Genomic DNA, 14746 nt, shown 5'->3' with positions numbered 1-14746 from the left:
GTCAGTTGGTGTTGAGTTGTCCAAAGTCAGAGATTCCTAGATTGAACGTTGGAGATCGACAGGAGTAATAAAGTAAACATTTATAGCTGATCTGTTGAAGTTCGAAGATCGACATACTATTGTTTCTTTGTCTCGTGTAGATGAAATTGTATGGGCAACTAGTTTATGGAATTTTTTGGCTCTCGGCTATCTGTATGGCTAAACCTACAGCAACACGCAAAAGGAGCTCGACACAAAAATCGTTTCAACCTTTCGGTGGATTAGAAGACAGACGTTGCTATCGTCCCAGATGGTTTACAGAACCAAAATGCAAGCTATCTGCAGCTGCTCATCAGTTACGAGCCAATGGAGGAAATGATTCTTGCCGTACTCATCCTCAATATGACTGTAACTCTATTTACGTTGCTATGGAGGGTCCTGGAGACCAAAGTATGAATGCATTGACAAGTGTTTGTAAAGAAGGCGACATCTTACGTGGTTTTCAATCAACTGACCATAAAAGTACAACCTGTGCTTTTCGATATGTCTGCAAAAAACACACACGTGATGTGATTCCTTCGACATACTGGGAAGCCGAAAAGCTGGAGGGTGGCACATGTAATACAACATTCAGACATAAGTGCTCAACGGTCAGGGTTGCGATTCCTTTCCTTGTCAGTCAGGGTTGTGATGAAAATGTTGGTCAAAAACGATACAAGGTGGAGACTATAAGTGTGATTCAGGGTTACACTTGCACCCACTAGAAGTCAATTGGTCACAATATGTTGTGTCAAGTAACAGAGAGAAATTATTTACTTTTTAGAATTGTAGCATGAAATTTGTATTTGGCATCTGTTCACTGTGTGAGCAATTAAAAGTTAAGTTAAGTCTATAGAGTGCGAGAACAGTTATAGAGATATATTTTGAGATGAGATTGTACATGATAACTTGTATTTGAACAAACAGAATTAACATGCTAATAATTGCAAATTTATTTGAAAGTTTAGCCGTCGTTTCAATTTAACTTGGGGGGAATGAAAGGTTTTTCAGCTGCAAGTTTACCGAAAACGCTATCCTACTTGCTTGCTCCTACCAAGTATACAGTGCATTACTTGTTCAGATCGTGTTTAGTCTAATCGGAACTAAAAATTTAAATTTTACAACATGAAGACACCACCCACAACAGAACCATATTTGGGAGTACATGTAGCCATTGTTAATATATGGGTCTTAAAAGCTACAACCCGAAACCCGGAATTGATGGGGCTAACGCCCTACTCTATGAACTTGTACTAATTAGGCAACCAGACGCGAACTTGTGTTTTGCAAAATTGTATTGAGTGTGAATTTTACTAAAAATTCTAAATGTTGCTGTTGTAGGTGTAGTACGTTCTCGCATCTATTATGAACTTGCTGGTTTGGGAGCCTAGTGGAAATTAAGAGGTACAGTAAGCACACCTAGGTTTAGTAAGCTAGAAGACAGAGTAACTGGATCAAAGTAGACAGTGTATGCATTGTGTACCTTAACTTACTAATTAATTAAGAGAAGCTACTGTAGTAGCAAGTATGCGCATACATTGTCACTATTACAAATGCATAGATAGCAGCAGAACAAGTGTCTTTGCCAAAAAGTGTACTTCTTTACTGAGTGATTGCTTTGTTAAGTGTTACTAAAATGTATGAATCCAACAAGAATTGCTATGCTGCACGGCTTTACAAGTCATTCTGCATTTCTGTCTGTGATTGTTTGTAGTCACTGTCAACGTACTTGAAAATTTAGTTAACTGCCGGTTATGAAACTATACCGGAATAGATTTTGCTTCACTCAAGAGATTATCTCTGCTAGTTTTATGGTCATTGTTTGTAGTTGTATGAGTTGAATCATGTGAGCAGGATGGCTGACTAGGCTCAGTATCTTCATCCTTGAGTTGCTTGATGAGATCTGGAAAATTGTGTAATATTCCATGCTTGGTGTGAATATTGGTGTGGGGAGTGCCATGTCCATGGTCTACATCTGGAAACCTGCAGTATGGTACCGGTAGACCTTGCAAACAGGCTGGAATGCAGTTCCAGTTGGCATCTCCTAAAAGAACTACGACCAGTCGTTTGTAGGCACTTTTGGACACTTGAGTTTTAATATTGATGTGTTCATGTAGAAGTGCTGCATCTTCAGGTTGATTTTTGCTGTCAGTACCTCCCATTTTACAGCGACTGTTATGACGCCAATGTTGGATATATCTTTTGTCACAGCATACTACTATCTTGCTAACGGAGTTCATCAGATTATGGATTGCTTGAAATCCTGTTTGGTGTATCTCCATGTCACATGACAATGATGACAGACATTGGTAGCCTTCCCTTGTTAAGGCATTTTGTAGGTCATCAACTTGATCGACTGGTGTTCTTTCGATGGAGTCATTGACAGCATGACTAATCCAGAATTTGGAAGTATTGAGTCTAGTAGTTAGTGGTTCATTGCTGGATGGTTGTGGTCGTGGTCTTTTGATTGCTGATTTATCTCTTTTCATGAAGGAAATTATTGAGAGAGCAACAAGAATAGCAGCTAAACCAACACTTGTGCTGATGATTATGGCTGTGGTTACACCAGATGATGGCACTTGGGTGTGCAAGGCTTGAGAATGAATGGTAGAACTTATGTCACTGTCAAACGTTCTTTCATCAGCTGTCACTGTTGTGCTATTAGGATCTTCTTTGATTGCCAGGGTTGCCATATGCACAAATGGCTTTGTTGGTAATAAGAGCTCTACTAGATATATTATTTAGTTTGAGACAGGGTCACTGATAAGAGACTGTATGAAGACTGACCTGTACTGGTTTTTATTTGAACTTTGTTTGATCTCCCCCAGCATTTAGGTACAGGTCGAAGCTGAAAGTCAAAAGCATATTATGTGTTATTCATTTCAACTAGGTTCAATAAACAATACTCATCAACTCACAAAGAGGTTGTAGGTAGAGTTGGCCTGTATTGATTCAAAAGTACACAGCGTTGTCTAAACACAATTTAACAATAATGAAAAGACCAACTTTGTTAGGAGTAGCTTCATGTATGGTATCGTGTTTGATATTACAGACGATATGCCACAAATTGGGAATTTCTTGAAGTGTTTATCAATCAAGAGTATTGAATGAAATTTGTATTGTCCAAGTCAACCCTTACTTGTAATATAATGTTATTGAAATGTTGTTATTACAACTGGAATACCCTTTAAGTTCTGGCAAGCCTTATAGTTTGTTCTCTTTCTGTTCAGCACAAGGTGTAGAGTCTAGTATAGTCAAATTGTGTCGATTTCATTTTGTTTGTCAATAGTACTGAGTGTCTGGTCTTTCCGTGCTATTGAGTTGATTAGGAATTACCTTGACATCAGGAACACACGACTTGCTCTGACCAACACGTTGACCTGGTCGACAAAGATAGACAGATGGGTGAAATGTCATGTTTTTAGATATCCAAGACACGGACACATTCCATGAATGACTCGTTTTATCTAGTTCAACTTTCACCATGTTAATGAACGAGCAAGCTGAAAAGGCACAGAAACGCAGTAGGTAAAAATTATTAATATTATTAATACAGTAAGAAGATGCATACCACAAAGAGTTGTACATCTATAGGTGAAGACATTGTCGCTCTCCTGTAGATCACAAACAATCATATTTATGTTTTCCTGCTGATTTTGTATCAAGTGTAGTGACGAAAACCATACTGTAGTAGTAGTAGTAGTAGTGTTAGTTAGTAGGTATCACAGCTATTGCAAGTGCATATTCGAACAAGTCTTCGAATGCATTTGTGTATGGACTAGAGATTCTGCAGCACTGTTGCAGTGTCATTTTATATCGATTAAGCTACTTTGTACATTCTTGGCATACTCACCCTACTATGTGAACAGTTGCTAGCGCATTGGCTAATGATATCGATTTGACTGCCATGACAGTGGAAAACAAAGTAAGTAGCGAGAGCTACGAAAACGTGAACGGCTGCTTTCTTCATCTTACCACAAATGCGACCAGTTGTCTGTCACACGTGAGTTCCGTTTGTTGAAGGATAATTGCATGCGTTTGTTTATCAACAACAATTTCGTCATCTCGTACAGTCAGAGTTTTTCCATTCGTTTCTGAGCGCGTAGATGAGTCAAACAGTCAGTACTCCTGAGACTTGTGCACTATGGTGTATGGTGTTAGACATTACCTTATGAAACACGTAATTAATTATTGCAATTATGTAGATGCAACACGTCTCTACGTATCTACTGCTATATATGGCCGTTTCCTAAATTTGCGTGCTATCTCATGGGGATACACCAACGCTTTCCGGAATGTACTGTCACGTGAAAATTGGCATAATTACCGTGCAGTACACTGTACACGGCTATCTTGGTGGTTTGTACAAGTTTGTGGTATATTCTGATATCCTCGTGAAATCTTGATTTGTGAATTTAGAAGCAGTCGTTAATATAGACAACTAGACAGAGCAACAGCGCTCGACTTGAATGTATTTAATAGTTAGTTTGGATATGTTGCAGCTAACCATCATGTAAGTCAAGCAGTGGCATAGCTAGACCTACAATATTGATGATTCCGGCTGCTGGGGCTTAACATCTAGGAGACTTGTCTGTCTCAAAGGCCACACCTATAGGGGCGTGGCCTTCAAGGTTTCGTTTAAGTTGATTGTGCTGTCCACCATCTGTGGACGCGGCCAGTACAGGTCTTTCTAGGAATGTTGGATTGAGAAAGAGTGTACAATAGCGATATTAAACTCAAGCCTCGTATGTTAATTTTTCACCACCATTACACGACTGAAGAATACTATTGGACCTTAGGTAGTAGAGTTGTAGTAATTGTAAATGGTGCAGACATTGGGTGTTTTGAATTATTCTTTATTGCATTTGAGAGTAATGCAGTGAGGCAGGAAAATTATTGGGGTTGTGGCCCCCTTTGTTCCCATGGTATCTACGCCTATGTATTTGGGTGTAGCTTGTCAACGATAGAGTAAACAGCTCGCGTCATTCTGACAAATTACGCAAATGAACTGTGGCATAAACTCTACCATTGTATTAAATTAATTGGTATCCATGCAAACTAACTTAATCAACCAAGGTAACCCTACAGTACCTCTATGGTACCTTATTGTTACTTACTCTAGTAAATCTGGAAAGCCTCGGTGACTTATGCGTTACAGTTCTTGTGTAGCAACAAATTGAGTGCAAAGTTAGGACGATCAAGCCACAGCCCTTCTTGCAGATTAGTTTAACAACATGCAGTTTACAATCTGCTAGCCACTGGACAAGTGCCAGGTGTGCTCTACATCTGTCACAAACCTTTTGTTGTACTGTCTAGTCAGCCATATTTGTTGATTGCTATGTACTTGTAAAATTGTAAACCCAGACTATTTGCAGTGATCGTACAGACAGCATTCACTTTGACAGTCACCTATAAAGATCTGATGCAATTATAGAATAAAGGAAGATTTGCGAAACAGAAAGGAAACCAGCAGTGTACCGCATGAAGAAAGATTCAGCTAATTGGACTGCCCTGGAAGCGTTCCAGTTCGTTTTCAAGACAAGTGTTCTAAAATATGACTCAAAGTTCACTATACAGTGATACTGCAAGTGAACCTCATACAGACACACGGTAGACTTTATCTCTGTCGTCTCTATGAAAATGACTTTTGGCTGAAGCGTCATGTGTTAATGGACTTTTTTTGGAAACAATGATGTGGAAAACAAGAGATACACAATGCTTCAGTTTTACCTGCTTGCCATATATATAAACTCAATATTATACATCAGTTCTAGCTCTCTACCATATATGAACTGGAGATTATTTTTGTCCCTATTTTTGATAGATTAACGATTGAAATAGAACGTGGTGTTCGGGTAAAATAGACCATTCTGGACGTTTAGTCAGCATTTCACACCAGATAAGGTGATTCGAGTAAAACTATTACAACAAACTGAAAATTTCGGAAATTGGAGAAGGTGGGCCGGGAATATGAGGGGACCGTCCATGGCGTATAAAAATGGGTAGCAGCAACAGCCATTCCATCTGGCAAATCTACAAGCTTCGAATCAGTTTACTTCAAGTGTGATTTTAGTCGAGCAGAAGATGACTGTCAAGGTTCATAGCTAATGGCAGTGGTGATTAGTTTTGAAGCTTAACTGCAGCTGTGTGCTATAGATTTTGAGCATATTAGCTTGTGCGTCTGTGCTACTTACCAATCAGGCGAGCTTCGCATATTTCCGGCGTGTCTCTAGGCATGGTGCCATTCCTACTAAGCGACAATGCCACAGACCTCAGTGGTTGCAGGAAGATGGATGCTATTTGGATCGTAGTGACGATTCGTGTCCGCTAAATCATACCTACGATTGTAATTCATTCTACTTCGGATTGGCTGGTCCGGCTCCTCATTCACGATCTAAAGAAACATGTAAAGTGGGTGAAGTATCATACATGCTGTCGACCAAGTTCAACATCAATAGAGGGTACAAGTCTCTTTGTGAGTATGAAGTCGTCTGCTCTGCAAACTCAAGACAAATTCCGTCGACTTACTGGAATGCAATCCTAACGAACGATACTGCGTGTAAAGCGAAGGAGGTTGGAGGTTTGTGTGAACCGATTAATCACGAGCTGAAGGTTATGTATGACCTCGGGTGTGACTCGAACGTGGGACAGCACAGGTACAGGCTCGAGACGGTGACGGCTGTAGTTGGGTATGTGTGTGTGCTATAGCCGTATTCAATCTGAATTGAAGAGGGGAAATCTTTTTAGTGAGGATTAGAAACCGGAGTAACTCTGTCAAGTAGTTTAGAATGATTGGGTGTTGTAGTAGCTAGATGAATGTACTGTTTCTATTTTACGTCAAAGGTTTTTTTAATGAGAAATATGTATTATAGAATGCAGACAAATTTCACGTTGTGCAATTTATGCACCAGATGCACGTGTCACATGTTGTTACTTTGCTAATCTCGTGTTTCTCAAATATTTGGCAGCAACTGACACAGAAAGGACGAGTAAAAAGTACGATACCGTGTTAAATGAGAGTCATATGCAGTAGATATCCTAATATCTAGGTACGGTACTGTTCCTCGCGTCCCCAGAACACTACCGGACATGTACCGTGGTCGTCTCGGAAGTATATCGAGTTACATGCGAGTAGTCACAGAACGTTACTTTTGTATTTTGGTGGCTTGCACAAGTTGTCTTCTTGTTTTCCCCTCATCCGCTTCATTTTTTGCATTGCAGTACTGTAGTGGGACGTGATGTAGCCTCGACCTCCCAGACCCGTGTAGCGCCAATCAATGATCACAATAGACATTGTCTCGCGCCGCGTTTCTTTTTTAACCATTTTGTTGTTTCCCATTATAGTAGAATGACTCAACTTTGTGAGCGAGATCGATTATGTTTATTAGTTTATGTTAGTACATGATGTCCTTTTTTCAAATACTCACAATATGATCAGTACAATACTCTTAGAACCATCATCTCTAGCTATCTAGAGAAATACTGTAATAGGTGAAATGTGTCAGTAAGATGGTAAATAATTGTGTGTGTGTGCGCGCGCTGTTTTTTCTCTAGCTAGCATAGGAAATTAGGACTGAATGCAGAAACGAGGTAACCGATTGTTCAAAATTCGCTTTCTCGCTGAGCTATGGGCTCGGTATTCTGTAGACGGTGAAGCAAACTGTTGAAATGGTCTTGCGAGTGCGGAAATTTGTAGATATGAGTACCTCGCAATTCTTCTGGGATACAATCTTGAGTAGCAGCATCACCCAATAGAACGACAACGAGTCGCCTAAAGCCGTTCACTCCTATCTCTGAAATGATGTTGTGATATTCGTGGGAAAATGACTGTTGTGTTAGGTCCTTGACATTGGAGCCTTGTCTGTTCCACTGTTGTCGATATTCTCGATCACAGCACACTACAATGCTTCCGACGGTGTTCATCAGTTTGTAGACTTCTCCAAATCCTTTGATTCCGATTTCTGTCTTGCAAAGAAGAGATGAATAACAACGATAACCATGACGACGGAACGTACGAGCTAGCTTGAATGCTCCTTTCGGAGCTTCGTCCGTTTCAGTTTGCACGGCGTGGCTAAGCCACACTGCAGGGACATCAATCGCTGCGGATGCGATATCGATTGCCTCTAGATCGTCAGTCTTGTTTCTCTTGTCTTTCGTTGCTCTCGACTTTTCATGAGTTCTGCTGCGCCGCAATAGGTAGACGACGACGAGCACAGCTAACAAAACCGAACCCACCGACGCACCTACCGGTACGGCAACCGGTACGTTCATCTCAATCGTGTGACCGGCAGGAGTACTAGAGACCACATTGTCTGTGTATGTCTCCTTGTTGATAGGTGCAATGTCGGTCGTTTGTTTTGATACGATCGTGGCTGGCGTCGTCGTGTTAGAACCGGTTGCATTAGGTTGGCTGTGATAGGCAACAGAAGTCGGGAGTGAAATCCGACCGGCATTGACGTCAAATGAGCTGAAATTAGCGCTAGTAGTTGGAGTAGTTGGAGTTGTGACGTGAACAGACCTAGAAACATCGTGACAACCAAGAATTGTTTCTTCTGCAGAGAAATCCAAAAGCTGGAAAACAGAGAAAATACTAACAGAACTAACAAGAAAGGTGACGGATGTTCGGTCACACACCCGTATGATATACAACGTTTTGGGCTCCAGTCTCAACGCGGTACACCAGTTGATCTGTATTGCACACAAACTGAATAAACCACAAACGATCAGCGTTGCAAATCAGTGTACTGACGCACTTGCGTTTGAAGAAAGCATTCTCGAAATCCGTATAACCGCTTTGTCTCTACGTCTTTGGCCACGAATTCGACCGTCGGTCTCATTGTGTAAGGGTATTTCACCACGTCCCAAGATACAGTCGCGCCGAAGGTATTCGTTTTGTTGTCAAACAAAAAGTCAATTGCACTGATAGCCGAGCATTCTACAGAACGCAGATATGTTATATTAGATTTGCAGACAACAAAATTTCTATTTAATTAATTTAATTTAATTACTAAAATTAAAATTATTTATTCATTTACAGTACTAACGTTGTGTGCTTAGTTACTGGTGGTTGGCAATGGTATTTAGTATTGCCACTATTTGTACACTAACTTTTTACTATTTTTATTATTTGTTGCTATTTATACGTACTGCATTTTGTTGAGCAGGTGTAGTTGATGTATCCGGCGTTGATGTCGATTTTATTCTAGTAAGATCAAAGAACACTCAAACAGTGAGGTCGTTTCCTATGACGACCGACACAATCTCCAACAGGCGTAGCGTACGCACAAGATAAAGTTTCCTGCAGAGATACTCCCCCAAAGCGAGAGCCATCGAAACGCACTAGACTAACTCTTTCAGGTGTTGTTTAGCAAACGACAGAACGTACCACATTTCAAATCGACACCTGACCGTGCCGGTTTCACTAGGAAATGCGACTTACCGTCTCTGAATTGAGTCTACATGAGTGCTTGCATTCTTCTACCACTTTCGTGTTAGAAACGACTGTATAAGATGCTAGTAGGCTCGCATAGAGAAGGAGAAAGAGAGCCGGTCGAGTAGACGGTGCCATGAGCGGCTCTCGTGCGAAATGAAAGTCGTGGCACGTGCCACCGGGTTGTATCCCGGCTATATACGGTGACGGTCACGTGCGATGTCGGTGCTTACAGCGATGGCGCGTGCAGTCTGCTCAAACATTTTAATCTAAACGTACTCATTCTTTAGCTAGTAGCCATCCTACCCAAATATAGTGATCACTCGGTGCTCATGTACTTTCAATATTAATCGAGTATTTTAATTTTTGATGCCGCAGTGCGAGTAGAGGGAACCTCTCTCGATGTCTCTGAATTCTCTAGGCAGCTCCAGAGTTTGCGGTTATCTTTGCAAGCAATTTCATTTTTAGACATCAGTTCTCATGCATTCCTGTGAAAAGATGGCAACAATCTCGACCTCGTAGATACCGGAACGGGCCGGAGCCCGCAAGCATTTGCCCCTAAACAAAAATACAGTCGCGGAGATATTCCGGTGTTACATTTCCAGGTGATGTAATCCTTAATAACAGCCATCCATCATTAAGTCTAGCCTTCTTTGATATCGAGGCTGTCAGATGACTCGTGGTTGTCTCGGAGACGGAATGGAAGTGGCTATTATCTAATGGAAGTGGCTATTCCGGAGGTAAGGTAAATCCTATCCCTGTTCTACTCAGTGCAGACAAATCATTTTTAGAACGAAAATCGCCTACATTGCCCTCTGTAACGACTATGCAGCAGTGATGTAAGGGGAGACGAATGGAATGGCAGTGGGAGAGAAGACATGCCGTTTGACCTGCCGAGTGCACGTATATATACACTCACTTTTTGGCAATAGTCATTGCATCTTCAAGTGCAGCTTCAAATCGTCTTGGTCGGTTGCTCACAATTAGGTACCGCAAAGAATGGTAGGAAAACGAGAAATAACTTTATGTTCGGTTAGGCAAGTCACGTCGTCTCTCTTTCTTAATGTTTTTCTAGACGTCGATTTGCTATCTCTTTGGTTTTGCGATGATGGCACTCGTGCAGTCTATCTCTGCAGCTTTCCCTTTTCCTACTCTCACTAGGAGATCAACCGAAAGAGTGATAACAGAGAGTGAATATCGGAGCCCACTGCCAGATGCTCGATATTGTCACAGACCCAGAGGACTCCACGACTCCAACTGCTCGGTTGACGTCGACAAAGCGTCTTGCCGTCTTTCCGAATTGTACGATTGCAACTCGTTCTACGTTAGCCTATCGGGGCCCGCCGATCGCAACAGCGTGGAGAATGTGGGGCGATATTGTAAACCAAATCACACGTCGGTAGCTCTTTCAACGACAACGCTTGACTCGAAGCATCTGTGTGAGTACGACGTCGTGTGCAAGATGAAGTCGAATATAATTCCGTCGACGTACTGGGAAGCAACGCTTCGTAAGAACGGAGATAGAGATTGCAAGATTGCTGCCAGTGCTAGCGGATCGCGAGGGTATTGTCGAAAGATACAGCACGAACTCCACGTCTTAGAAAATCAAGGGTGCGATGGTAGAGTTGGTCAGCAACGGTACCGGCCTGGCTCTCTGCTGGTGACTGTGGCGTTTGCGTGTACAAGTAATGTTTACGAGTAGTATTCAAGAAAAACTTTAGTTTTGCAATTTGGGATTAGCATTGGAATTTGGTAAATTTAGAATCTGCTTTCAACTTATAGAGACGTATTGGAATCCAGTGTATTTTTAGATTAATTACTATATGATGAGCAATAGACCATGGCATGCACTTTGTGAACGAGACAAGAACTTTAAAGTGCACAGTTAGAGATGGGGAATAACTCTAAGCATGGCGCTTGTATCTATACAGCATACTATCTTCTAGTTAAGATCAGTGGAGTTTCTATGTGTTGCGCTGTATTATGTAGTGTGTGGGTGCGTTTGTGCGTGTGCGCGCGTGCGTGCGTGCGTGCGTGCGTGCGTGCGTGCCCGTGCGTGTTCAGGTGCAAGCAACATTAATTACTGTAAACATTTGCACTAAACAGCAGTATCTCCTTGCTGTGGCAATTGTGAGTGACGTGAGCTTGCATGTTTCGTTTGCGTTTCCTCTACCCCTTGCCACTCCAACGCGTTTGGCTCCGTTTTAGCGATTCTGTGTAGTAAATCAAATAGTCCATCTCTGTGCGGAAATTTGTAATAGACGGTATTCTGCAGACATTCTGGTATACAGTCACTTGTCTCCTCTTTGGACAATACGACCGCAAGCCTCTCATATCGTCGACGTCGCACTTCAGTAAGTATCTGCAAATATTCATGAAAAAATTCTGCGGAATCCATGCCATAGTCAGTTGTCTTCCATGACTCGATGTATTCTTGGTTACAGCAGACAAGGATGATATCAACGCTTTGCATTAGCGTTTGTATGAATGAGAATCCGTAAGTTGCAATGGCCGTGTGACAGATGAGACTAGACTTGCATGCTATTCCCCACTTTTGAAGTTCTTCAGCCAAATTTCTCCACGTTGCTCTCGTCTCTGCTTGTTGTGTTGGATGATTGAGCCACACAGTTAATTGGTTAGATATGACCGAGTGGCTCCGTATTGTAGACACTTTCAGCATATCCTGAGAAGAGTACACATCGGACTGCTTAGTGGCCCTGTTTGAGATACTATTCAACGCAGCCATTTCAGAGGATCCTTGCAGTGCCACTACCATCTCAATTTGTTTGTTGTAGGACTTCTTTGAACCTACTTCAATAATGGAATGAGTTCGTCTTGCTTGTTGTGTGTAACGACACACACAAATTAACACAACAGTAAAGAGAATAGCAGCAGCTAGGGCAGAAATAAGCACTACAATAGTGGTGGAGGAAGTGTCAGTGTGGGTTGTTGCATTAGCATTGCTTGTAGATTTAAAGTACGTAGTCACGCTGGTAGGACTAGCAAATAGAGTAGAGCTGTAGGTTGGTGACACAGAGCCATTCTTAAGATTGTTAGTGTTGCTGCTGCTGCTGCTGCTGGCGGTCACATTATTTTGTAATGGTAAATGGCGAGATATCGTTGATGCTGGAATTGTATTGTAACTGACAGTCGTGCTTTCATGCGGTGTTGTCGCTTGACCGACTAGACCAGAGAAATTAAAAAAGCAAACATAACGTATTTTAAAGCACAGAGGTATACTGTAGGATTCAGTACCTGCAGAAGTTCTAACCATTATTCTTCTAGACATGCCACAGGGGGCGTACTCATTCTGATAAAGCTACACAAATAGTCAACACACTCTTAATCAATACATAACTAATTTATTTATGTCTATAATAAACTTTTAAATGCTTACAATGATGAAATATTCAGCATCATTCAAGAGGTCGCTCTGGATACACCAAGTCTCATCCTACCAACACACAGTCATGACCAACCATCTCTGAGTGACTGCAAGAAGAGATTTCCCACCGTTCTAGGTGTGCAGTACTTTAACGTACGCACGTTCCGTCTAGAGATTTCAGCCGGTATGAACTGAACATCACTGATCACTTGCAGGTGGCTTGTCCTCAGGGCTTGCCAAGACACCGTCCACGATACGTTCATTCCTATTCTCCTTTTATGGTCTGTGTAGACGTCAACAGTATCGATGACCAGACAAGCTGACATGCAAACGAGCATGCTAATTACAGAAGAGACTGTAAGAAATTGTTTACTTGAATTGCAATGCTGTGAGCAAGTGTAGACGACACTGCTAGGTCGAGTAACCTGCACACATTCAAGACAAGAATGAGATGCACACGGCCCGAAATTCTACCTAACTGCGTCTAGCAACGAGGAGAAAGACTACAGTAGATGGTAAGATGACATGCACTCGACTCGTAAAATATACCTACAATGACAATTGACCGATAGCATACATGCAGTATGGCCTAAAACACGCGAGCAAATGAAGGGTGCATCGTCTAAGATTTGTACAACGTCAGTAACGGATCGAATGGACTGTGAAACACCTACAGTAGTAGAAGTAGGGAGAATGTTGTACTCTTGGTTACGATCGACTTACCGGTAGGACCGTGCACGAGCCACAATCGGTGCTCGTATCCATAGCCAAACAAGCGGAGAAGTGTTCACCGAGAAGAAACAAGAAAACAAGAGACAGAGAAATGCAAAAGACCATCATTCACTCGCACCGCATTCAACAAAGTATCACGTGAAGGGGTGGAGCCAGCGAATATAGCTTCCGACCGTCGAGGTTGGTCTATACCTACCATACTGATGATAGGTCGACCGTGTTTTGCTAGAAATAACTCTTCGCATCGTGCTCAGACAACTTCTCCACGTGGATCTTGAAAAGAGGGTGGTTTTGACCGAGATCAACAATTGTCCGTGTTTTAGTCTCTCCCTCCCAGAAACACGTGGATTCCGTTGCTACTTTCGACAAGTAAGCGATAAGATGCTGCAGATCGTGTGTCAACGGTGGGAAGCTAGAGTATAGAATCCCTGTTATCGCTCTCAAGGGGAGAGTGGAGAGTGGAAAGTGGTTCGACCTCCATCCTTCGTAACCGGTAATTCCTTTGTTCCTTTTTTTATATATGACGAGGAACGTACATCATGTCTCTTGATAACCGTTTTCCGGTCTGTTCTTAAACTTTCTCTAGCAAATGGTTTAGTTGTGAACTCATGCATAACTAAAGTCACATACTTCTGCATAGTTCAGTATGTAAAATCAAACCTGAAACAATATTGTCTTGCTATGGTTAGTGCAGTGAATAGACATGTCATCGAGTATGGAGCAAAGTCGAGAGAAGTCAGTACTTTTGACGTCCCCATCAGACTCCTAGCCAATTTTACAACGTTATATAAGGGTAGTCGTTTGCCTTCGTCGACCAAGTTGTCAGAGAACACAAAGAAGTAACAATCAAAATGTGGACAAAAGCTTTCGTAAGTATATACATATATAAATAATCAATTTTAGTTGCTCCATTGTACATTAATTAATACAACAATTAATAGTGTTGTCTGCGTATATACAGATGACCAAAGGTTTACTTTATTCGCTTTCATTCCTGACGTTTTCACACAGCAGAACGCTTCAACAGAGAAACAGTCGTCATGAATTGGGCAGACATTGTTACCGCAGCACGCATTTCTCGCAGCCAGGCTGCCCACTGTTACCTCATGACAACAATACGTGCTCGACTCTACCTCACTACGACTGCAATTCATTTTACTTAGGCTTGTTAGGCCGCCATC

General features: G+C 41.8%; 2 protein-coding genes across 3 annotated transcripts; both read left to right on the top strand.

Annotated features, from left to right (window-relative positions):
- The first annotated feature begins 4291 nt into the window (after positions 1–4291).
- Positions 4292–6896, top strand: LOC134196568 (uncharacterized). 2 transcript variants are annotated; one of them, XM_062665736.1, is made up of 3 exons: positions 4292–4531; positions 5453–6114; positions 6175–6896. In XM_062665736.1, exons 2-3 carry the CDS (start codon positions 6103–6105, stop codon positions 6724–6726), a joined length of 564 nt encoding a protein of 187 aa, XP_062521720.1. In that variant the 5' UTR covers positions 4292–4531; positions 5453–6102; the 3' UTR covers positions 6727–6896. The 2 variants fall into 2 exon arrangements, with proteins under 2 accessions (XP_062521720.1, XP_062521719.1); XM_062665735.1 differs by lacking the exon at positions 4292–4531 and having other exon boundaries at positions 4764–6114.
- A 3508-nt stretch (positions 6897–10404) lies between these two features.
- On the top strand, positions 10405–11587 carry LOC134196768 (uncharacterized). The gene is made up of 2 exons (XM_062665987.1): positions 10405–10450; positions 10524–11587. The coding sequence occupies exons 1-2, from the start codon at positions 10448–10450 to the stop codon at positions 11148–11150; spliced, it is 630 nt and encodes a 209-aa protein (XP_062521971.1). The 5' UTR covers positions 10405–10447; the 3' UTR covers positions 11151–11587.
- Positions 11588–14746: the final 3159 nt, after the last annotated feature.

This window comes from Corticium candelabrum, chromosome 21 (assembly GCF_963422355.1).
Source record: "Corticium candelabrum chromosome 21, ooCorCand1.1, whole genome shotgun sequence".
Taxonomy (NCBI): Eukaryota; Metazoa; Porifera; class Homoscleromorpha; order Homosclerophorida; family Plakinidae; genus Corticium; species Corticium candelabrum.
This window is presented reverse-complemented; position numbering and strand designations above follow the sequence as displayed.